The sequence below is a fragment of the Nymphalis io genome, chromosome 20 (genome assembly GCF_905147045.1).
Source record: "Nymphalis io chromosome 20, ilAglIoxx1.1, whole genome shotgun sequence".
Classification (NCBI taxonomy): Eukaryota; Metazoa; Arthropoda; class Insecta; order Lepidoptera; family Nymphalidae; genus Nymphalis; species Nymphalis io.
This window is the reverse complement of record NC_065907.1, coordinates 10,944,363-10,969,967: the sequence shown is the minus strand read 5'-3', so window position 1 is coordinate 10,969,967 and position 25,605 is coordinate 10,944,363. Positions and strand designations below refer to the sequence as shown.

The window sequence follows — 25,605 nt, the reverse complement described above, 5'->3', positions numbered from 1 at the left end:
ATCAAATCAATCTCATATAAGGGAAACAAAGTTATAGGAGCCGCTGAAAAGCTGATGCGAACAAGCGATGCAAATATTCGTATTTTATTCCAAATGATATCTTTGTTCCGTTTATTGTTATAACACTTGGATCTTGGAGTAACAGTGCAAAATATTTTATTTAAAATAAAAAACTTCGTCTTATTGCCTTTACTGGTAACAAGAGGCAATTTATTTTTCATACATACATATATATGTATAAAAAGTATTTTCACGATTGCGTGCTAATATCACACGTGGGTTAGGCCAGGTGCGGAAGATATTTTTGTAATAAGAATAGTTTTACCATTTATCTCGTTGAGTTGGGAGAAAATGATAAGAATTGGTTAAAAATTATTTAATGATGCTGTCGTCGGGCGGTCTCTTAACACAGCTGTTAACGGACACGGTCGTGAAATCCACACACACCTTTGTTTATTACTTAATCCCCTACACGCCTCCAGCTTTATGGCTTTTCATGAAAACAATTCCATTAATAATGACCTTCTTAGTCACATAAGGCTGGATTACAATCTATTTTATTATTATTGGCGAGATTATATATTTTAATTTTTTGACAAATTAAATTTAATATAAATAAAGTAAAATAACAGCCTGTGAATGTCCCACAGCTGGGGTAAGGCCTCGTCTCCTTTTTTGAGGAGAAGGTTTGGAGATTATTACACCACGCTGCTCCAATGGTTGGTGGAACAGACATGTGGCATAATATCAGTGAAATTGCAGGTTTCCTCACGATGTTTTCCTTCACCGTCAACGTGTACGGGCTGAATTATAAACACAAATAAGGCACCTGAAAATTCAGTGGTGTTAGACTGGGTTTGAACCCACAATTGTCGATTAAGATTCACGCCTTTTAACTAGAGTACCATCTCAGCATTTTTTAAACTTAAACAGCACAGACAAAAAATTAAGGATAAAAAAACTGTTATTGTACCTTGAAAACAAACAACAATACTAGATATACGAATACATAATAATATAAATAGTGTAAATGCAACACTCAAATACTAAAGCACGTTAAGTACATATACGGTATTTAAAAGCTCGCTTGGCAGTGCTAATGAGCTGTCAGGTTTTTGATATCTTAAGTTCTCTCTCAAGGCGATAAATGCTCCCAAGCTTCTTATCCGAAGTCCTTACGGTAAATAATTATACATATTATAATTAAATCAGACCAAACCCTGTTTATAGATTTTAAAAATTAATAAATATATATCTTCTATTTTAATATTTGCAAAATAATTAAACTATTGGTAAAATGAGTACAAGTTGTCTAGGTAAGACGTAAGACGGAAAGCCAGAGTCTGTACTGTAACAAGGGCAACTAACCTTCTGATACAGAAACGGTCTGGTGAGCGCGAGGTATCTCTCGAGCGCCATGGTGACGGCGATGCACACGCTGCCCACGCCGAACACGCGCAGCACGACGCGCGCTGCGCAGTACACGCGCGTCTCCCGCGCCCACGGCCACTGCTCCGACACCAGCATCGCGCCCATCATACCCATCTAACGATGACAATATGCCGAATTGAGGTTTATTTAGTCAAAAGAATTATAAAATAAACCTCGAACACATGGAGCGTTATGTTGTTCTTGGTAAAGTTAGTTTAACGTCTGCAGATCTTGTTCCAAGGTTTAAAAATGAGTGCCCTTATACACACACACATATACAATGAAAAAAATATTTTAATGTAATGCAAGCAATTCGCCCAACTTTCTCCTACTTTATAACATTTTTTTTAACGGAAGCGCCTTACTTATAATATTACGTTTGAACCATATGAAAATCCTGTGCTTTTCAAAATGAACTCGAGCTTACAGCAGAGTGCATCATGACACATAGTTAATGTTGCGATGTAATGTTGTGAGCGGATAAAGCCAATTTATTCAAACGTATATAAGAGTCAAGTAACGAGAATACTACGCAGAATATATTCGGGTTATATAACGATTGTTTCGGCTCAGAATCTAGATCGCCAGTAACTTACACACAACTTGAACTGAACGTGTATTTATTATTTATTCACATATAAGGGAATTCGGTTTATTAGAATTAAAATTGCACGAATAGCAGAACTTAGTCCTGGAATAAGACATCTACTGGTCGTAAAGCCTTATGAAATCGTCAGTACCCACCCACCCGCTAGTTTTTCTATCGCGAAATACTCATAGCCTGTGTCGCGAGTTTCCGGCAAGTGCATTACAGGCACAGGGAGCATAAAATCTCAAGTCATGATTCGAAACGCATTGATGTTGTAAAATATTTCTAATATTTCTTAATTAGCCTTTCACTATATGATCCGTCGCCTTCTATTTTAAACAATATATATATTTATCTCTGACTCAATAATCGCAGTGACAAGTTAATATTTTTATTTTTATGTGTAGTGTGCCTCAGCTATTAGTACATTCAAATGCTTATTTTATATTATATAGAGTTTGTAATTGTAGATCTTCATAAAGGGGTCAAGAAACGTCGCAATAATACTTGTAGAATACAAGTTCCTAAGCTTTTTAATCTTAATTCTCAAGTCAGCCGGCCGGCTGCTGTATTTACACAAGTATGTGAGCGGAGTGTTTACTTTCATTTATAAAAATAGTTTAAGCCATCAAGTGCAACAAGAATTATTAAAATGTTTAGCCGCAAATAAAAAAATTGTCTTAAGACATTTCTACTATTGTTTAGTATCTTTATATTCTTTTTAATATTTTTTTCAGTAGCTATTACTTATAAAAATGCACCCACACCACCAAGCTACAGAAAACCATGCGATCTCCAAAGTTATGTTAATTATTCATCAAACCGGAACACAGCAACACAAACCGAATAATCAATGCTTGATTGATGTTTGGCGGTAGGATAATTGACGAGAACGTTACTCGAGGTGGTAGGACTTTTTATCCATCAAGAGTAAAAACCCCTAACACAATATTATTACGTTTATTGATTATTAACCCTCTTGTGGGTTGAAACATTTCTACACAACACGGTGCAATTTATAATTAATAGAAATATACACGGTCACACGTTCGCGCGGAGACCACGGTATTGCGTGAGGCATTATTCTTACTATTTATACCATATACTGTCAATGCGATACCGATCATGGATCCAAAGTTGTGAAGTTCTTTGTATCTGTAATTACAGTTGCGCACTCAAGCTTTATGCCGGAATGTAGCGATACAATGTACGCATTCTAATCAGCCGACTGACTGATAATGTGACTTAAATAAAAGCGATAGATTTCTCCCTTCTATTTTACATTCTAAATTATTTATAAATATTTTATTTGAAGCATTTTATCGTGAACTATTTTTGTCTGTTACAACGATTGTAAATTATCACTTAATAAAATGTAATATATTTCTTCAGCAATAAAATATTTTCTGAATAATAGTAATTAAAATCTATTAGAATTCGCAATCCCTTAATAAGGTTAAGTTCCGGTGACTTTAAAACGAGACACGGCACCGGCTTTGTGTAATGTACCTACTTGTTTAATTTATCACTTATGGGGTTTTCATTTTTATATACTTTTCTGTTTTTTTTTCCTATGTTAGTACAATTTAGGTATAAATTTGGCAGGTTTGTACTACTCTTTTTACACTTACTGTTTTAATTTTAAAATTGAATTTCTCACCAGAGCAACCAAATCATTAGCAGCCAGAGACGTAAGAAGCAGCAAATGTTTGCGATTCCTTACGCGTCGCTCCCCTCGTCTCAATGCAACAATGGCCGCAGCGTTACCAAGGATTCCGATGGCGTACACCACCTTCACGATCAACCCAAACATCTTCCCTCCGGGCCTCATGGAACTGCTGACGGTTGAGTTCGTCACATTATGCATTAAATATCCAATTTCCGAAGAAGCCGTGCCATTGTATAAGAAGTCCGCGCTAAATGTGCTATCGTCGAAAAACTCTGTGGTCAGTTCAGGGACAATGGACGGAGTTTCATGAAGTCTGTACATCTTGAAGGATTTCAATTAAATCTTACACCGTGTGAATAAGAGACTCATTAGCACTGTCGTTTCGTGTCGGAGTATCTTCGAACTGTAACGATCATTGCGAATGTCATTTGACATTAGTCTGGAACAAAACAATTTAGGGTCAAATAAAATTTAAAAGGTTACTAATAGATTTTTTTGTGAGAGTTGATATCTTTGAACTTCTAACTAGTTTGAATTATAATAACCATTACAAATCCATCAAACTGATATATAAGTAAGCAATACGTTAGCGGTATTTCCACTTATATTCTCCGATTCGCTCTATCAAAAGTTCTTTTTCCTCAGCTTTAGTGGATACCGACTTTAAAGTCCCCCTATTCGAAATACACAATATAAAAGATATCTTACGTACAAATCGTTGTGATAATAATTTATTTGTAATTATCATTAAGATAACTAATTTATTAGCTATTAGTGCAGACATGGAACAGTGCGTCTGTGTTCACTTCGAGTAATGAGTGAACAAACAATTTAACTACGAACTCTAATCAACGAAACACAGCAATCTCAGAGGTTTATCTGAGCCCAGACGGTCAATGTAAAACAGAAATTGGTTTATTTTTGTACTAGATATGATAATAGTGTTGTCGTCGTAATTTACACTGATCGAAAAATTGTTTCTATACAAATACACCGTATGTGAAATGTTCGGAAGTCCGAGGTCCAGGATACGTTAGGACAGATTAAATCTACAATTATTATAAGTTATTAAGTACCAAATATATGCACAGTTTTGTTATTAGAATTAGAAGAAATACTTTATTAATGTCTAGTACGCTTGGTCCGCGGCTTCGCCCGCTTCATAATCGAAAATCCAGTTAAACGGGATAAAAAGGCCAAAATATGTTAATTATGTCATATTTTAGCCCTATTGTTATTCTAGTCATTAAAGATAAATGGATATATACACTAAATAATTCTAGCGCTTTCTTATTTATACTAAATTAGATGTAATAAATATTTCCATGAACATGACTTACACGTGAACACGCTACGTATAGTTGCCCATGGGTAAAGCAGCAGCAAGTAATAGAAAAAAAATTACAACCCTCCTAATCTAATTAAACTATAAATAAGGATAGAAGTAAACAATTTGAAGCAAACTTCGTTAAACCCTACAACTAAGAAATAGGTAATCTAAAAAGTGATAATCTACAAAATTCAAAACAAAAATATTAACTTAAGAAGTTTAACTTAAGAAGATAAGACTAATAGAATAAAATTACAACCTAGTTAATAATCGCAACCTAAAGCGACGAAGTATTTAATATTATCAATTTAATAATGAAATCAATGAAAAAAACCTAAAATATTCAAATAAAACAACGACAATACAAATTTCGGAAGGTCACTCTACTCCGCAAAATCTGGAAACCGCGATTCACGAATCGTATTAATCACACCGCCATCTAGGGGCTAATGGCCGCATCATATATTATAACGACAAAAATACGTACGTGAACTTTAACTTTTGATAGACTCAACCGATTTTGATGAAACAAAGACTAAACGGAAGCTTGAATACTTTTTATTGTTATTTTAATTTGTAATTTTTAGCCGTTTTTAAGTTTAGCCCGGTCAAACAGATAGACAAAAATTTAAAAAATGATTGTTTTGCTTTTGATTACTCGCAAACAGCCATATAAACTTTAAAAGAGGCTTTTAAGAGATTTTTAAATCAGAAACAGACACTACAGTTGTATTTATTTGTATAAATAAAGTTAAAGATCAACGAGTTCGGTCCCTTCGGCTCAATTAATAATATTTATTAATCGTAGTTTATTTACATTTGCATACATTTGAAGGCGACTTGTCTTAGTAGTCTAGTGTGGGCTAATGTTTTGTTAACCTTTTTATCTTGGCGCTGAATAAAAGCTGAGGCATCAGAGTGCATTCCTAACTCACGTTTTGCTAAATTAATCGTTTTATTGTGGCCAATCTGAATACAGGAAAAAGCTAAGATTTGTGTGTTTGTTTTTAAAGTTTCATATTATTTAACTTTATATAGACTATATAGTAAGTTAGTACGTTGCATATTTTGTGAGGTAATAGCTTAATATGCCGATGTAGTCGGTGTCAGTAAAATTTTGTCAATCCATCGCATCGCTTGCATCGCTTTTGATGCGAACGTCGTCAAAACCATAACAGGTACGGAAAAACTTTTTTGGAGAGTTTCTATGTCTCCAAAATGTCAACGACAGCATGTACTCATCCTTTATAGATAGCTCACGATAAACATATTTTTACTTAAAAAGAGCGAATACATTAACTCTTATCAAATTAAATAATTTAAGCTTTTTATAAATAAATATAGCTCTTTACGCTTTTCATGTTGAAATTTTAGAAAATTACGAAATATTTAAATAGACAGGGGAAAGATCATAATGGTTAAAAAATAGCACGTGATGTAAATCTTATTTCAGTTGTGCGAAGTCGGAACCGATAGCTAGTCTAACATGTATCGAATCCGAGATCTAATTATAGCTGAATATTGGAATGTATTTTTGCTCAAACATTATAATAAATTCTGTCTGTATTATCGATGATCCGACTCTATTTAAAGGTGCATTCTAAAAGACAAAGTAGATTATTGTTTCCTTAAACTAAAGCGTTTTTATTGACCGTCGTGTTATTTCTATTAAGGTTGTTAATATCGTAAGCGTTTTCTATTAATTATAATTACCTACATTTACTTCGTTTCATTATATAATAAAAAAATGAGTTTTAAAATAATTAATTAATTAAATATTAATAATCGAATGAAAAAAGGTTGCACGGCAAGGATGTACGGTATTAAATATTTAAATAAGAGCTGTATTTAGACCTCATTTATCTGGGCTTGGATTGAAATGGCAATTATATGGGAATCTCGTCAAGTTTCAGCTCGATGCTGAGAGTTAGAAAGATCTTTCACAGCTTCAAAACGCTTACGAGATATTGCTTTGTTACTATTTTTAAGGGTTTTGTACATTCGATAAAAGAACAAAACCTTTAAAAGATAATTCTCGACTGCCTATCTGCCTCTCAAAGTCAATTCATAATTTTATTTCATTAACGGTAATTCGTTACGAATACAGGACCTAAAATCAGTGAAACAATATTTCATGGACTTTAAACAATTTTATTTAATGTTCAAAATATTAATAAATACAACATCCGAAACCGAAAGGGATCGCTTGTTTTGAACAACAGAGGATTGATGATCGAAGCGATAGGTAGGTTTCTGTGCAGGCGCACTTGTAGGAGCAATCACAAACAAGTCTTGTGTTTCAAAATGGCCCGCGGTTCGCATATTATCTGTCAGTACTGTATATTTTAGTTGAGATTTAATGGCGAATAAAAACAGTAACAACGCTGAATATGATACATCTGTACTAGTTAAGTGTTTTTATATCATGTAGAATATAATTTGTTTATAATGTTTTAAGGTATGAGCCCATTTTTTTTTAGAATCGATATACAAGAGAAACAAATACAAATCCTAGAGATCCTATCACGTTACACAGTTATGTAAAAATATTTTACTAAGTTTAATTTCAATTGTGTATTTAAATACTGCATATATGTACAGCCAGAATTCACATGTAATTTAAGGTTATGAAAATAAGAAGATAGTTTTAATATAAGTAGTATTATATAAGAAATAATATCTTATTATGGCATCGAAGATGACAAGGGTCTTAAGAATAATTAGAAACTGTATATTTTTATCAAATGAACACAGCATTTTTAGGTAAACTAGATTTGACGTAAAAGAATCGTTGTTGTTCATTTTTTTGTACGCAAAATACGGCCCCCGAATCGTCGCGGCCTCTTTAATATTCTATTGCTCCCGTTTATCTACTTGAATTTAAAATTATTCACTTTACTGTTGCAACTTATATACCGAATTTATTTTGTAATCTGAGTAACCTTGCAAAAATACGACGTAAAAAGTTATAATTAAATTTAAAAGGTCATATCTTTGATTCCTTCTAAGTTCAGTAAGTTTGTATATTTGATCATTTAATTTATTTAATATATTTACTCCATAGCAAATCGAATCATACAAACTAAATAGGACATTAGGTTTTACTATAGATAACTCTTTGGTAGTCTTTAAATACTTCTTTCAATTATTTCGTAAATGTTTGTCATTTTTGAAGATATTTACATAGTTCCCTATTTTAGATCCCTTATTTCTATAATTACCATTAGCGCTCTTGGGGGAAAACTAATACACGTGAAACGTCAGTAAAAGGCACGCACTGACGAGTGACAATATAAAAACTTACCGAAAAGTAGAAAATGTATTTTTTTAATAATATAATTTGGTTTTATTTTTAATAAAAATCAGTGTGATCACATTTTATTAATAAAACATATTTTTTTGAAACGAATATTCGGACTTCGAGACAACATTAACTATCTAGTTAAACGAGCGTAAATGCTTTGTGCCCAAACGAATAATAATGAGAATGAAATCGAATAATTATATTTTAAGGTAAACTTATAGTAACGTGTCGTGAACCAAAATTAGCACGTTACAACGTATTCACTGCTCGCATTAGTTGAAGTTTATAGCTTCCCATTATGTGTTAGTATAATTGGTAATATAACAAACTTATTTTCTACGATGTCTCTTGTCACGACTGATTCCCGAGGATGTAGGAACTAGAAAAACAATTTTAAAATTATTGATGATATCTAAGTTAATATTAAATAGTTAAAATGATTTTAATCATTAAAATGATTTTAACTATTTAATATTAACTTAGATAAATTAATTATTTGATACAAAATTGTAATTTGTACAAAATTATCCGGTTTTCAACGTTATCCTTATATTAAAGTACAAAAGTTTGCAAACAGCGTGAGTTGAGGCGGGAAAACATGGCGTAAGTCAACGTTAAACCGGCTTAAGTCTACATTAGAAATATAAAGAAAATAGTGTCAATCGTTTCTAGCTACGTTAAAATATATTTAACTCGTTCTAAGATATCGATACAGAGATACATAATAATTGTTTGAGATATATAAAACCTGCTGCAATTGTCTGGATATTGCTTAAAACTATTGACCCTAACTAATTGTATGCAAAATGACATGATGATCGGTTGAGTAGTTAAGACGTGAAAGCGTAACAAACAAACAAACAAATAAACAAACTTACTTTCGCGTTTATAATAAATATTAGTAGGATTTTAAATTCCATAAACTATTCTATATTAATGTAACAAATTATTTATATATTTACCATAAATATACACTGCGTATATTTTGCTAATCGCAATGAAATACTTTCAGTTCACACACAATACTTTAGTCACTTCGTATTATATTTTTTAGACATAACAGCAATTATTTTTATATATTTTTTTATTATGAACTTTTATTAATACAAATATATGTCGAAAGCGGCTAACGTTACGATCACACATGCGCGTCTCGTACGTACTCCGGCTCGACTGTGACGAGTGACGAGTGACGACTTCGAAGTTCGACTTCTGAACGAGTACTGTCCACTAATTCACTTGCTCCGTACTCGTTGCTCTGGAGTTGTCAGGGCACTTGGGCACGTGCCCTTCATAATAATACTACTTGATAATACTGTGTTTACAAGCGAGTAAAATTGTTAGTCCACTGAATACTTCTACTATTCAGTGTACTGTACTAGTTGGGCATAGCTTCAGTTTGTTTTGTCTTTATTCATTCTTATGATCTGTCTTAATCTAAATTATAGCTAATATTGAAATGAGCTGAGGTGGCGCAGTGGCTAGAACCATCAACTAATATTTGTGTACAGTGGTTGAATAAGCTACAAACCTTCTCCTCGAGAGTAAATGGGGTCTTTGCACAGTAATGAAACATTTACACGCAACTAGTTCATAACTAAGACGATGTTTTTTTACTATAATGAAATTAATCGCAATAAGACATTTATTACGATGAGTTTCATTATAGTAAAAACACAACGCTCTTCCATAAATGTAATGTAATTGAAATATGCTGCCCTGTTATAATTGCTTATTATTTAAGCATTTTTGCCAAAATATAGTCGATACCTTCGACCCGGTGGAAGTGACCGGTAAGCATGTCAAGCGCAACAATCGAAGCGCTGTAAAGCGATCAATGAACCGTGAATTTCTTGCAAGGCCCGATGCATATTACCTAATAAAATCGCACTGTAATTAATCCAGTTTTAATCAAATAAAAATAAAAATCAAAGTACATAGCTATAGCATATACGTATATACATATACAATAGGTAGGCGAATAAGCATATGGGCCACCTGATGCTAAGTGGTCACCAACGCCCATAGTCATTGGCATTGTAAGAAATGTTAACCATCGCTTGCATCGCCAATGCGCCACCAACCTTGGGTATTTAAATATTACGTTCCTTGTGCCAGTAATTACACTGGCTCACTCACCCTTCAAACCGGAACACAACAATACAAGTACTGCTGTTATTTTTTTTTATATTCGCCGGGAGGACAAATGACTCTACTCCACCTGATGGTAAGTGGTAGTAGAGTCCAAACGCGACGACGGCCAGAACAGACGGGAAAAACGTTCTGCACTAGCCGCCTTTGCCTTGCCGGCCCGCAAGATGCCTCTTCACGCCTCGTTTGAAGGGTTGTAAGAGGAGGGGAACACGTGAGCTGGTAAGGAATTCCATTTTTTGGAAGTGCGACAAAGAAAGGAGTTGCCAAATTTCAAATACACTCTTGCAAGTACTTTTGAATTGTTATTTTAAAATATTAAATTAAATGTAAAGCTACCACCGGTTCCGAATGTAGATTCTACAGAGACGAACCGGCAAAATAACTTAGTAATTACTCTTTCCCGGGAATCAGTTACATAGACAGTTAAATACAACAGATTTTTTTGTTTTTAATTTATAATAGATAGGCAAATAGTCCTGATGGTAAGTAGTCAACACCGCCTGGTCAAAGTGGGTAGACGTCAACAGCAGAAATGAAATAGAAATGCTAACTATAACTTACACCGTCCAAGCAGCGCCAACGACAGGATCTTATTAGATGTCCTGTCACTCCTGCGCGTAGTATAACTGGCGCACTCATACCGAAGGTCCTAATAAAAGAAAAATAACCTATATATTATACCATATTAATAGATGATAAAAAGTGTGTAGTTCCCCCGAAATCCCCAGAAAAACGATAAATACTAACCGTAAGTGCCTTGCCGGCTCTTCTTGGTACAATCAACATATATACATTTTTAAGCAGTTTTAAAATTTAATGTAATCTTATAAATTTATTCAAAATTGCTTGTAAGAAAAATATCTTCAACATACAAGTAAAACATTTTTTTTAATTTTTGTATTGTAAAGTAATGTAAAACCATTTTTCCTCTTGAGCTTTGAACCTTTTTTCAACACTTTGTATTCACCTTTTTTTTACAAGAGCTAACTCTTGTCATGTTCTGATTATGATTTAGCGAAGTGCGATCAAAAATATTAATGATTAAACGACTACAGCTAAACGAACCAAAAATCAGACAATAAATACTCATTTAATCATGTATTCGATGTTCGCAAATCGTCACATATATTTTTGATAAAAAAAAATATTATTAATTTTGAGGTAAAAATAATAATTAGGTATAGAGAGGCGTGAAATTATTTATGACTAATAGATAATAACGTTTTCGTCACTGTGGTCGGGATTGGTGTCCTAATCTTCCTTAACAAGTTATTGAATAATTAAATTTACTAAAATAATTAATTTTGTTCCATAAATATAGCCTAGTGGAGGAGGCCTTAGCCCAGCAGTGGGACATTAACAGGCTGTTACTGTACTGTACATAAATAACAAAATTATGTTATTATGTATTAAAGTAATAGTAAAATTAATAACTTGGTTTTGCTTCAAAAAATACTTAGTTAGGGCTTTTTACAAGCGCGTCTAAGTACCAGTTGGGATCTCAACCATGGAATCGAAAAAGTGAGGTTATTTTTGTAGATACAAAGGCTTAATTTCCCCTTAAGCCGAAATAGTAGCAATAGAATAACTGATGAGATGGCGGTATCCGCAAATTTTCTACCTCCAAACAGGAACACTTAGTATTGTTGTGTTCAAGTCTGAAGGGTAAGCGAGCTAGTGTAACTGCAGGCACAATGGACATAACATCATAGTTCCCAAGGTCGGTGGTGCATTTACGATGTAAATAATGGTTAATATTTCTTACAGTGCCAATGTCTATGACCTGTGTTGATGAGTTAGCATTAGGTGGTCTATTTGCTGGTGTGCCTACCTATTGTAAATAAATAGGATATAGAACATTTTTATAATGCTCTAAGAACTTCCCATAATGAGGGATGAATCAAATTAAACAGCCGAAAGTTAAAGTAAATAATTACCGTAGTAATTTGTAATTTCGCTACTGCTGTTTGACTTCACAAATAGTTGTCATTGCCGGGGATCGAACTCGTGACCACGAGACGTTTACAGCTACAACTGGTCGCAGCTGGAAATATTATATTGAAATTTATTTATTTACCATTCAAAACTTGAAATAATCTTAATTACTTATTTTTATAAATGAAAGAGCCAACATAGACAAGAGGATACGTTCAGTGACACAGCATCATTTATCTCGAAGCATTCACAGTAGCATAGCATTTGTTATCTGCTGTACAATTAGAGCGGCCACGATAGTGCAGTTGAACATCCTATGTATTATAGAGGTGATCAAACACCATTCAAATTGTGATTCATCTAAGATTTGCATCACCTTATTTCTCTGCAAGGAGATTAGCCAAATGGGTAGGACATATGCACTATTTATTTCTTTACTCTTACTCGTATAATCCAATGGGACAATAGAACTGACACGATCGGACACGAGCGAGAATAATCTAATGCGGGACCAAATACCCCTACCTTCCACCAAGCTGCTACCGAGAACTTCTTGTGAGAAAAAACCCAATAACTATTTATTGGCTCGACCCGAGAATTTAATCCAGGACCTCGCTTTATAAGCTAGTCACCAGAACAACGAGGCAGTTTGAATAATAATACCATTCACATAGAACATCACAAGTAGTCGAGTATCGCCAAATGTGGCACGTGAATGCTTCTCCTTTTACAAGCTTTTATTTCCCTGACACTTAAAAATAATATAGTTAAGTATGTGTGGGTCAAGACTTGAAACTGAATTTTAAACCAGTTCCACACAACCGATTGAGCTGAAATTGTGCACACAGTTTTGCTGCCGCCGGCAAATGACAATAATACTAGTATAATATATATATTTTTTCTTGTACATGTATACATGGATTATATAAATCGTATCCGTATTTTTTACCAAATATAGAAAATTGTATTTTCTGATTTTTTTAAGGCAATGCAAATGAATACACAGACAATAATTTAATATCTTTTTATAGTTAGTATTATATAATATTTTTACTATGTAATAAGATAATAATAGTATTCGCCGAAAACTTATCTTTTTGTCAAATTCTATTTTTTTTTATAGAATAGGAAGGTGAACGAGCATATGGGCCACCTGATGATAAGTGGTCACTATCGCCCATAGACATTGGCATTGTAAGAAATATTAACCATCGCTTATATCACCAATGCGTCACCAACCTTGGAACTAAGATGTTATGTCCCTTGTGCCTGTAATTACACTGGCTCACTCACCCTTCAAACCGGAACACAACAATACCAAGTACTGCTGTTTTGCGATAGAAAATCTGAAGAGTGGATGGTACCTACCCAGACGAGCTTGCACAAAGCTCTACCACTAGTGTCTAAATATAATTTGATATATATATATATATATACATATATATATATATATACATTCTATAGGCATTGTAAGAAATATTAACCATCGCTTATATCACCAATGCGTCACCAACCTTGGAACTAAGATGTTATGTCCCTTGTGCCTGTAATTACATTGGCTCACTCACCCTTCAAACCGGAACACAACAATACCAAGTACTGCTGTTTTGCGATAGAAAATCTGAAGAGTGGATGGTACCTACCCAGACGAGCTTGCACAAAGCTCTACCACTAGTGTCTAAATATAATTTGATATATATATATATATATATATATATATATATATATATATATATATATATATATATACATTCTAGAAATGTATATGTTCATAGTATATATTTCTTAACACTGACCGATTAGTTAAACACTAATTTATTATTTTCTGACATTTTTTTTTCTTCAGGCCACGTTTGACATTCGAACGAGGAAGTTAAATTTATTGTTAAACAGTTGATCAGTCATTATCATTCGCTAAACTATTTTTATAAGTAAGGCCGTATAAAATTAAGAGTATATTTTATAAGCAATTTTGTAAGACACTTTTTGTTGGTAAATTAAAAAAAAAAGAAATCCTTATTTTGTCTGATTATAATATGTTATATTCGCATATTAATCAGAATAACTGAAATGAAAGCGCCGAAAATGGATATACAAATAAAATACAATATACAGTAGGTACCCTTTTAACGCTTCAGGTGACCTAATATAGCGTATAAAATAAAGTACTCCTTTAGAAAAAACTTGAAACTCACCGCAGAAAACGGCCGTGAAATGACAGAAAGTGCGATATTGACCATAATAATTATAACATGTTAAGAATACAAAATAGTATATCACATAAGTCGGTTGTCAACAGTTGTCGGTGAGTAATAGGAAATTCTTACAGAATCGCACTACTGGTTATTTTTCGTTTCGTAAAATATTACAATATAAAATCCGATAGTAAAATGTAAACAAATTTGAACAATCCACCACATTTGAATGAGTGAATAATGATGTCCTGCTGACCGAATTTCAACGACGGCCAGTCTCAAAGACTAGCCAACTGCGCAAGAGATATTATAGTCTCGACGTAGGCGGGCGACTGAGGTGCACTCTTACAGTCCGTTGGGAGTTGGGATTGCAATCCGGCAGACAACGATGGAGACCAGGCTCAACGGATTAACATGATTTCCGAGGTATTAACATTGCCCACTTACAAGCTTCGGGTTGCGATTAAGAATTTCTTAAAAGACATACTTAATAAAATTTTACTGGTCTGAATCGGGGCTTGAAACCAGGACCGCGAAATATGAACTAACGAGGTAGGAAGTAATATAAATACATTTATAATGACACGTACGGACGTACAAAAATTATTGCATAAAAAATATTTCGTGTTTTGACGTAGGTATGAGGACACATGTACTTACTTTTTTTTTATATTAAAATAATTACCACAATATATAAAACATAGAATAATTAACCAAAAAAGGCTTATATTACTCATACACGTTTTCGTTAAATAATAATGCAACGCTATATGCTTATTAAATATTAATACAAGCGTACTTCCTACACGGTTTAGATTTTAGATGTTTTCGGCGCTTGCGCAGTCCTGCTAATACGCACTAATTTACCACGCTTGAGTGTATGCAGGATGTTTGGTGAATTGAGAGACGCGACTACTAAAACTACTCACTGCTAACATCAGGGCATTTAAATCACATATTTTGAACAATGAATCAAGAAATTTAACAACGTTTGTTGTTAAAAGATGAAATTATGAAGTTTAATTAGGAAATTTTGCGTAGATAATACGCTAAATTATTTTAAATAGTTACATTTATATGATATACTTTGCCGTAATGTCTGATGTTCTACTGACACTTGACAACAGGTAGTACATAAAGTATGCAAAGGCGGCCTTATCACATTTTTTTTTTTGGCTGGTACATTAATCGGGCGTATAAGAAATAAATAACCATAAACGTATAATAATTTAACATACAATAGTTATAATAATTATGCAAGCGACTTTAAAAATGCAACGTAATAAAATAATACAAACCCTTCATCCAACTGTGTAGTCTGGTCTTACTATGGTTGAACAATAAGTTTTCTCGAGTAGAGCATTTTTGATATATACCTATACATACGATTATATTTTTTATTAATGAATAAGGAGAATTACGAAGCACTAAGGAAATATTCATTTCAACATATTTCCAACCGGTAGCTTTACATTTAATTTTACTTTAAAAATTGACGATTTAAAATGGCTTAGAGGACCGCATTTGAATAAAGATAATTTGAATTTTATTTTATTTACAATTTTTTCAGTTCGAATATGAATCGCAAAGGTCTAAAGATTTGTCGTATAATAAGTAAAAAACAGTATAAAATAGCGGAATGTCAGTACATAACGTCATAAAATGTTAATCTGTTTGTATTTGTGTGTTTAACGTTTTAATTGTAATGCATCGTCATGAAAAGGTCATATATCCTCATTAATCACACACACCGTTGTCATTGACTCGTACAAATGTGGTGGGAAAGATAGCAAAATATTATGAATAAAAATACAGTCGATTAGCTAGCCACCATCTTTTTGATGTCGGCTGTCAGAATCAATTATAGAATTACTTCCAACCTCTCAAAATATAATTTTGAACATCAAAAACGATGCTAAATTAAAAAGTACCGTCTTAAAAGTGACCTTCGTTTGTTAAATTACACACAATAATTATTTTGATATTTTTTTGTAATATTAATGCTTTTTATGAATAGTGACACAGTAATTCACCGTTCATATTGATATTTTAAGGAGTTACTCATTACATTAATTAACATTATTATAAAAACAAATTGACTCAATTGAGAAATAAATTGTTTAACTCATTTAGTTTTAAACAATAAGTCAAGACTTCGTAAACGCTGTCAAACCGTTTCTTTGCTCATTTCGGCTAAACCACTGGTTTGATAGTTCTTTCGACATAGTTGTCATTCACCATAGATATAGAGGTAGTCAGGAAACAGCGTGCCACACTCTGATGGAGTGTGCCGCTTGAGGGCCTCAGCGCCTTTCCCTGCCGGCCTTAGTCGGCGGAGACCTCTCGCTACCGAGCGTGATAAACGACATGCTTGGTAGCGAGAGTTTCTGGTTGGAGACGGTCTCCTTCTACGGTTTTTTAGTGGATATTCCGGCGCATGCTCAGCGCCGCCGAGTCCCACATATCCAAATGCGTAAACGCTTTTATTCAGCGTAAAAAAGGAGATAGTCAGAAACCTTAATAAGAACAGATGTATATAGATTATGAAATTTACAGAAAAAATAAATCTGATGCGGACGGAGTTGCAGTTAACAGTTAGTATTAATGCCTGTAGAAGTCCAGATGTGTCGTCGCTCTTATCTGTATAAACCTTAAATACCTGGAAAACATTAGAGGCGTGGCCGATATTAATATAATACAGGATACAAAGCGCTCTGCCCTGGATATCTTTGAAATGAGATTTATAAGGCTCATTCGTTTTATTTTATAATTATCTTAGAACATATTTCTACTCTGTTTGTCAACCAATTTTATTTTTTTATTTCGTTTATTAGATACAGACGAGCTTTAGTGTCATATAAGAGTAAAAAAAATCGAAACTTGCAAATTCATATTATATATTTTCCTCAAACTTTCACTAATAAATAAGAGAAAAAACAAATAAATAAGCAAAATACATGACGCTCTTAGTGGTGCATCTATTTAATTTATCTTATTTAATTTAATTTATAAAAACAACGAACGGAAGCATTTTTTATTGATTAGTAAGAACGCGTGATCTTAAACGATGATCGTGGGTTCAAACCCGGGCAAGCACCACTGAAATTTCATGTTTTTGTCATTTGTGTCATAACTCATCTCGTGCTTGAAGATGAAGGAAAACATCTTGAGGAAACTTACATGTATCTAATTTCACTGAAATTCTGTCACATGTATATTCCACCAACCCGCATTGGAGCAGCGTGGTGGAATAACGTCCAAAACCTTCTCAAAAAAAGGAGAGGAGACCTTAGTCCAGCAATGGGACATTCATAGGATGTTACTGATAGAATCGACGAGCCGGTTGGCGTGGTTGGTAGAACACTTGCCTTTCACGCCGAAGGTTGTGGGTTCGATTCCCACCCAGGACAGACATTTGTGTGCATGAACATGTCTGTTTGTCCTGAGTCTGGGTGTAATTATCTATATAAGTATGTATTTACAAAAAGAAAAGTAGTATATGTAGTATATCAGTTGTCTGGTTTCCATAGCACAAGCTTTGTACAAGCTTAATTTGGGATCAGATGGCCGTGTGTGAAAAATGTCCCAGGATATTATTATTATATTATTATACTGATAGAAAACTTGTTTGTTTGATTTATTAGTGTTATACAATACCAATATATAAAATTCGAACAGGTACAAATATCAGCTAATTAACCCTCAACTAGAAACCGCATTGCTGAGCTGAGTCTCCCTCAGCAGTGAGACGATAAAATAATAATAAGGTATTCCACTTAAAGTTCAAGTGTTAAGCACAAAAAAATACGACTCAAACGGTCTAACCAACCAAACCAAAGAATATATATTTAAAAACATACAAGTTTTATGAATAATGATGGGTAACATAAGTCATATGAAGTTATTGAAATACCATTATGACTGTACTTGAAGCGTCAACACGTTACACGGCTTGCTCACTGCTCAACGTTCATAGAAAGTCGGATCTTTTTTTCCTTAACATTGCAAATAGGTATAGGATAACTCAACTATTTAGTTGACATACATATTCCATCAATTTTGTATAAACATTTTTAAAAAGCATCTTCGCTTTATTTTATATCAGTCAATTTAAGTAGCAATTCCTCATACTTATTATTTATTAAAAATAAGAATATTAATTAATGATATTGTTATTCCGAGTTATACTTGGGCAAGCACGACTGAATTTTCATACGTTTAATGTATGTTTATAATTCATCTCGCGTTCAGCGGTGAAGGAACACATCGTGAGGAAAAATGTGGCGGAAAACAGCTACGTGTATCCAACCCGCACTGAAGTAGCGTTGTGGAGTAAGTTCCAAATATTCTCTTCAAAAGGGAGAGAGAGGCCTTAGTGTTACTAGTGTTCAAAATGGAAAATGAAATTATGTGCGTGAAAGGGAGAGAGGGATAAATTATTTTGTAACAGCCCGAGAATGTCCCACTGCTGGGTTAAGGCCTCCTCTCCCTTTTTGAGGAGAAGGTTTGGAGCTTATTCCACCACACTGCTCCAATGCGAGTTGGTGGAATACATATGTGGCAGAATTTCAGTGAAATTAGACATATGCAGGTTTCCTCACGATGTTTTCATTCACCGTAAAGCACAAGATGAATTATTATCACAAATTAAGCACATGAAATTTAAGTGGTGCTTACCCGTAGGAAACCACGATCATCGGTTAAGATTCACGAGTTCTAACCACTGGGCCATTTTGGCTCGAATGATTATAAAGTGTTTAAAGAAAAATTTTAAGTAGTATTCATCCATCAACGCTCCCACAAATTTCCATAATTGTTTTGTACATATATATGTATATATTATTTATATAGATTAATTACAATACTTGATATTTATATATATCTTTATTTTAAATGAAGACTAGCAATGCCCCATTTTTAAGGATGGCTAATATATTGGTCGTAAGGCTTTGTGCAAGCTCATCCAGGTAGGTAACACACACTTATCAGATATTCTACCGCAAAATAGCAGTACTTAATATTGTTGTGTTCTGGTTTGAAGGGTGAGTGAGCCAGTGTAATTACAGGCACAAGGGACTTAAATCTTAGTTCCCAAGGTTGGTGGCGCATTGCCTATGTAAGCGATGGTTGACATTTCTTACAATGCCAACGTGTAAGGGCGTTTGTGACCACCTACCAACATGTTGCCCATATGCTCGTCCGCCTTCCTATTCTATAAAAAAAGGTTTCTATTTTTACCCCTTCAATTAAGCGTACAGCTTGTGCTTGTGCATCGACGGGACCGGCGTGCGACTTTTATATCGCGAGCCGGCCCGCAAATCATTGCACTATTGACGCAAACTTCTATTAAGTATTGTTGTTTATACATATTGGAGTCATGAATTGTCTGTCCGACTGACGAAATACGCGAAAACTATAATATAATATGGATTTTTATTCGAATACGTATAATATATTTAATTTATAAGATATGTAGGTACATATATTGCGTACTTGACTTAAACAAATGATCTTCATGCAATGCATATAGTGTGAGTACAGAACCGTGTCTAAAATTCTCTTGGCGGCATTACACTTACAGTAACCGGCCTATGCCATACAAGTAACTATGACACGATTGGCACAGCGTTTCAGCTCAATTTGGCGCCTTTTCAGCGGCAGAATGAACAATAGTAGAGCCCCTTTTTCGTATGCTTCCTTTACGATAATGGCGCATCCATACTTGGGGAGTTTTAGTGTCACTATACTCGATATTGCGTTTTGTTTGGATGCGAATTAATAAACAAAGGTGTAATTGTTGGAAAATCACCGCCTATTGTAATTTTGTTCGACTAGTTGTATACTACAACTTTTTAGATGACATTGTAGTATTGTGTATGCGCCAGGGCTCCTCGTGTTTCAGATGTTATGTATAAAAAAATTATTAAAAAATGAGTAAAAAAAGAGAATGGACCTCTAGCCAGCAGTGAGATATTTACAGGCTGTTAATTGTTAGTGGCATAAATATAACAATGTTATATTACTAGATTTTTTTAAGAAATGTGCTTAATAGATGAACTGTTTGTTCAATATGATAATATTCGGCTTGCTCGCTACATGCATTGCTTTGACGTCGTAGCTTTTAGGCTCGATTCCAACCATGGACAGACATTTGTGTGCATGAATATGTTTGTTTGTCCTGAGTCTTGGTGTAATTATCTTTATAAGTATGTATTTACAAAAGAAAAGTAGTATATGTAGTATATCAGTTGTCTGGTTTCCATAGTACAAGCTTTGCTTAGTTTGGGATCAGATGGCAGTATGTGAATAATATCCCAGGATATTATTATTATTATTATCTTCACAGAACGTCGGTTTTTTTCCTCAACGTCCTTATAAGGTATTTAAGCCAACTAAATTATATTTTTTTATAGAATAGGTAGGTGGACGAGCATATGTTCGACCTAATGGTAAGTGGTCACTAACGCCCATAGACTGTGGCATTGTAAGAAATGTTAACCATCGCTTACATCGCCAATGCGCCACCAACCTTGGGAACTAAGATGTTATGTCCCTTGTGCCTGTTATTACACTGGCTCACTCACCATTCAAACCGGAACACAACAATACCAAGTACTACTGTTTTGCAGTAGAATAGCTGATGAGTGGGTGGTACCTACCCAGACGAGCTTGCTCAAAGCCCTACCACCAGTGATTTTGAATAAATACTTTTAAAAAGCGTCTACGCTTTTTTGTATTCGGATACTGATAACATTCTTTTAAATCGTTTTCGTTGTGAAACTTTCATCTTCTATAACGAAACAATTGCGGTCAATGTTTACAAGATTACAATAAAACGCTTCAATGAATAACCACAAAAATATAGTTAGCATTCTATCGCGGGCGTCAATAAACTACCGCTTGAATAAAATATTATACAATTAATATTTAAGAGATGTACGATGTAGCATGGATATGACATATTTCTGTTTTTTAAATGCTTTAAAAAGTTGTGTTATATTAAAGTTTATAAATTAATAAATCAAATTTATTTTCTTGATAGCCTGCGGGTTTAAAAAAACTAAGCCATATATGTATGTATATTTGTATATATATATACTTGTCAAAAATTCCTTAGTTACAGAATTGTGTGTTTAATAATATGGTAAGTAAAACACTTTTAGTAGGTGGTAGGGCGGTTCAAACTTCGTTAAATTTTTATGTTTGAAATATACGTTAAGGCATTTGTTTTTTGATTTGTTAATGAATAAATTGAATATAATTGTATTTAAATTTTAGCTGCAATTTTTTAATGTCTTGATTAAATAATCATAATTATTGCACCAGATTAGCACAGCGCCATAAAACATTATAATAAATATATAATGTCAGCTGTATTCTTGGTTTAATTGTTGATTTGTCTTCGCATAAGGAATGCTGATTGGCGAATAATATTAAATGTAAACAATAGAAGCGGCGGTGGTGTCAGCGGCGCCTGCGCACTTCGAACGATATGCACATGCATGCACATTACATGCGGTATTTATAACTAAAATACTATTATAATAAGTATAGAATTAAATATATTAGTACGCTTATTCCTTATTTGCCGCAAAATACCGCAGTGTCTCAAGTCGAAAGTCTTCGACCAGTGTGTGTTGCCAGAGATGAATTACGGATCAAAGACGTGCTCAAGGTCACCCAAAGAACAATGGAGAGGGCTATGCCAGGAGTTTATCTGCGTGATCAAATCAGAAATTATGAAATCCGTAGGCGAACCAAAGTAACCGACATAGCCCGAAGAATTGCTAAATTAAAGTGGCAGTGGGCGGGGCACATCGCTCGTAGAACTGACGGCCGCTGGGGCAGAAAGGTTCTCGAGTGGCGACCACGAACCGGAAGACGCAGCTTGGGCAGGCCCCCTACAAGGTGGACCGACGACATAGAAAGAGTCGCGGGAAGCCGTTAAATGCGGGCAGCGCAAGACCGGCCAAAATGAAAATCCTTGGGGGAGGCCTTTGTCCAGCAGTGGACGTCTTTCGGCTGAGAGAGAGAGAGAGGGATATTATCTTTGTTATTTTGGAGCTAGACTTATAAAAAAGAAGCTCTTGTTAGTTCATCCCGGTAGAATCTACGTCTCGGTTGTAGTGACGGCGCTTTACATTTTATTTAGCTATTAAAGTTATGATTCAAAAACGATTGTAGGAGGCTACTTGAATAAGGTATTATTTGATTATGAATAACTGGCATGTAGTTAAAAATATAACGTTTGACAACTTCACGTTAGAGTTTAGAAGGATCTTGGAATGGGCAAAATTATCGGTTAATAAAATAAAGTAATAAGCAGCGCCGTTCACTGTCGTATACGATCTCATATAGAGACAGTGAACACGAGGAGGGTCAGCCGCGGAAACATGAAGTCCTTGCTCCACGCCGTGCCTGTCGTCCTGACAATCCTGCTGTTCCTGTTAAAGTCTCCTCGCACTTTGGCTGCTGTTTGTTACGTAATATTTAAAGATACTTCTAAACCAAACAGAATTACTGTTTAATTTCCACACATACATTTACAGTAGAAAATAATGGCGTCAATATTTAGTAAACATGTATTTTAATATTTTATAAATGGTCATTATAAAACGAGTATGATATGATATGGTATCTACCACTGAAAATACAAAATTGTAAATAATAAAATGAACATGACAACAATGTACAGAATAAAATGTTTCCAAAAACTATTTTCATATATCATAATGTTCAAGCGAACATACATAATCTCGTTCATAGCACATGTAACATTTAAATGTTTTTTTTTAGAAAAGAATAATTCCGGACCACAATTATTATCCTGGCAATCTTATAAAAGAAGCTCCTAAGCTACCGAACGAGGCTTGCAACGCCCAGCACTACTACGCGCCGCCCAAGTATAAGAGAGATCCAGAAATCGATGTAGACCATGAGCGAATAGGACAATATCCATTAGTTTAGTGTTTTTTATGTGTGAAAAAAGTAACAAAAATAGTAAAATAATTTAATTGCTTATGTCTACTTTATAAACATTTTATTTCAAATTAATGTAAGCCACAAATTTAGCCTTAACAATAAATAAAAAACCGAGTGGCCCCTGTAATATTGTTATTGTTAGTCTTTGTTTATTTAACTATACACTATTTACGTATTAATTGTCTAAGTTAACTGACATGTGGGTAGTTGTGGTAGGTAGATCTAAATCAGCTGGATCCCAAAGCTTGAAATATATAAGGTTCACAATACTGCGGGCCAACGTGGACAGAATCAGCATAAAAATAAAATAGCTTATTCACAATCGGGGATGCGAAGAAGGGATGTTCGGTTGAGATATGAAATATTGGTGGATTTATCGTACACTCTTAGAATATTTGCGAGATTCCTCTTGGTTCTTTAAAATTTAATGTATTCTCAATAGTTATAGTTTACAAATATAAGTGAGTATAATATTAATTGAAATTGAAAGTCAAATATGATGTATATTATTTTTTCACACAAATATATTAAAAAAACTCAACGATAAGTATAAGGGTCCGTTCACACATACCGGCTCGGAGAGCATCGGCCTGCTTTTTTCTTTTCACACAGACCGGGTCGTATACGCTTGGAATTGGCCGGAGCGGAGCCGCCAACTATTTCACATCGACCGGCTGGAAGAGATCTGAAAGCGGGTGCGAGCGAGAAAGAGCACGCAAGCGGAGCCGGTCGGCTCCTTTTATTACTTCACACGAAGCGCGTTCAGGCATTTTTAATGACAAAAAAGGTGCAAATGCAAAAATAAACTTTACTACAATCACTCAAAACACTGTTTCCAACGTGATAAAAATCTGCTCTCCTCTCCGAGCCGGTCTGTGTGAACGGACCCTAAACATCATAGGTGTTGATCAGTAAGTGCATCATAGTATACACTATTGGATTACTAATATTACATTAATATAAATAATTAATATAAACAATAGATTGCCTTTTAATGTTATAATTTTATAACTGGCTAAGCCAGTTTCAATAAGCAATGCAAAATCACTTGTATAATAAAAACATTTATTTTGATGATAAATAAGCTTTCCGTTTACAAAACCGTAAATAATGTAACTATCGCTGTCGAATCGGTGATTTGAATTGTCTTCGTCTCATCACTGGCACCATGAGGTATTTGATATTTTTCTTGTAATACGGACAAGCCGGCTCATCGCAACCCAAAACTTCAGCCTCGTGAATTCCGTGTCCACCTCTCTGAAGTAACTCGTCCCCTAAAATAAGTCTTCGTGCGCAAGCGAGTAAGCAAGGACCGCATACAGCCACTGCACATAGTGCTGCAAGAAATTCAAGCAACAACATCACCGTATCATTCCACATACCTAATTGCTGGCACACTTTTGTGACTCCATGGGTATTATTTATAGTAACACAATTTGTATGTATTATATTTTTCAATATTTGTAAGTTGTGTAGAGGGTTTGTTTATACGTAATTTAAAGAAAATTATATACGTATAAATATAATATATTATATTAAAATAAGTTGTCAAACAAATAAGACATCTATCAGTTATCACCAGTTTATATTTTCAGAAATGGTTTTTTTCGTACATAGAAACTTTTTGTGTAGTTGATTAAATGAAACTATTTTATTTGTTTATTTTGTGTACTAGACTAGACTTTTAGTGTTAATAGAAGTGGTAATCAGTAATAACAAAACTTAGAAAGATCCAAATTACACTAAATGCATTTTATTTTTTTTCATTAACAGTGCATTTAATTTTTTATTTTGCAAAATAAAATAACTTGAGGTCGTAATAAAAATAGTAACTACAAATATATATCTTGCTAGATATTTTTCACTAGAATAGAAATTAACACGAAAACTACCTTTGCTTCTAACTTATTGGACAGTATACCCTGTAAATATTTTTTTTAAATGCTGGCAACTGTTAATCATTTGGTTTTGTAGGTTTGCAGTTTGCACTATAAATTGTCAAAATAGTTCTGACAT

At 34.0% G+C, this 25,605-nt stretch overlaps 1 protein-coding gene across 1 annotated transcript in view; it reads right to left on the bottom strand.

Moving 5' to 3' along the window:
* Positions 1-9,528, bottom strand: part of LOC126776366 (prostaglandin E2 receptor EP2 subtype) — a 30,592-nt gene extending 21,064 nt beyond the window's left edge. Inside the window, exons 1-3 of the mRNA XM_050498831.1 lie at positions 9,286-9,528; positions 3,681-4,128; positions 1,369-1,545 (exon numbers count right to left, since the gene is read on the bottom strand). Coding sequence (XP_050354788.1) covers positions 1,369-1,545; positions 3,681-4,010 — 507 coding nt within the window. The 5' untranslated portion in view covers positions 4,011-4,128; positions 9,286-9,528. The remainder of the gene's footprint in view (positions 1-1,368; positions 1,546-3,680; positions 4,129-9,285) is intronic.
* Positions 9,529-25,605: the final 16,077 nt, after the last annotated feature.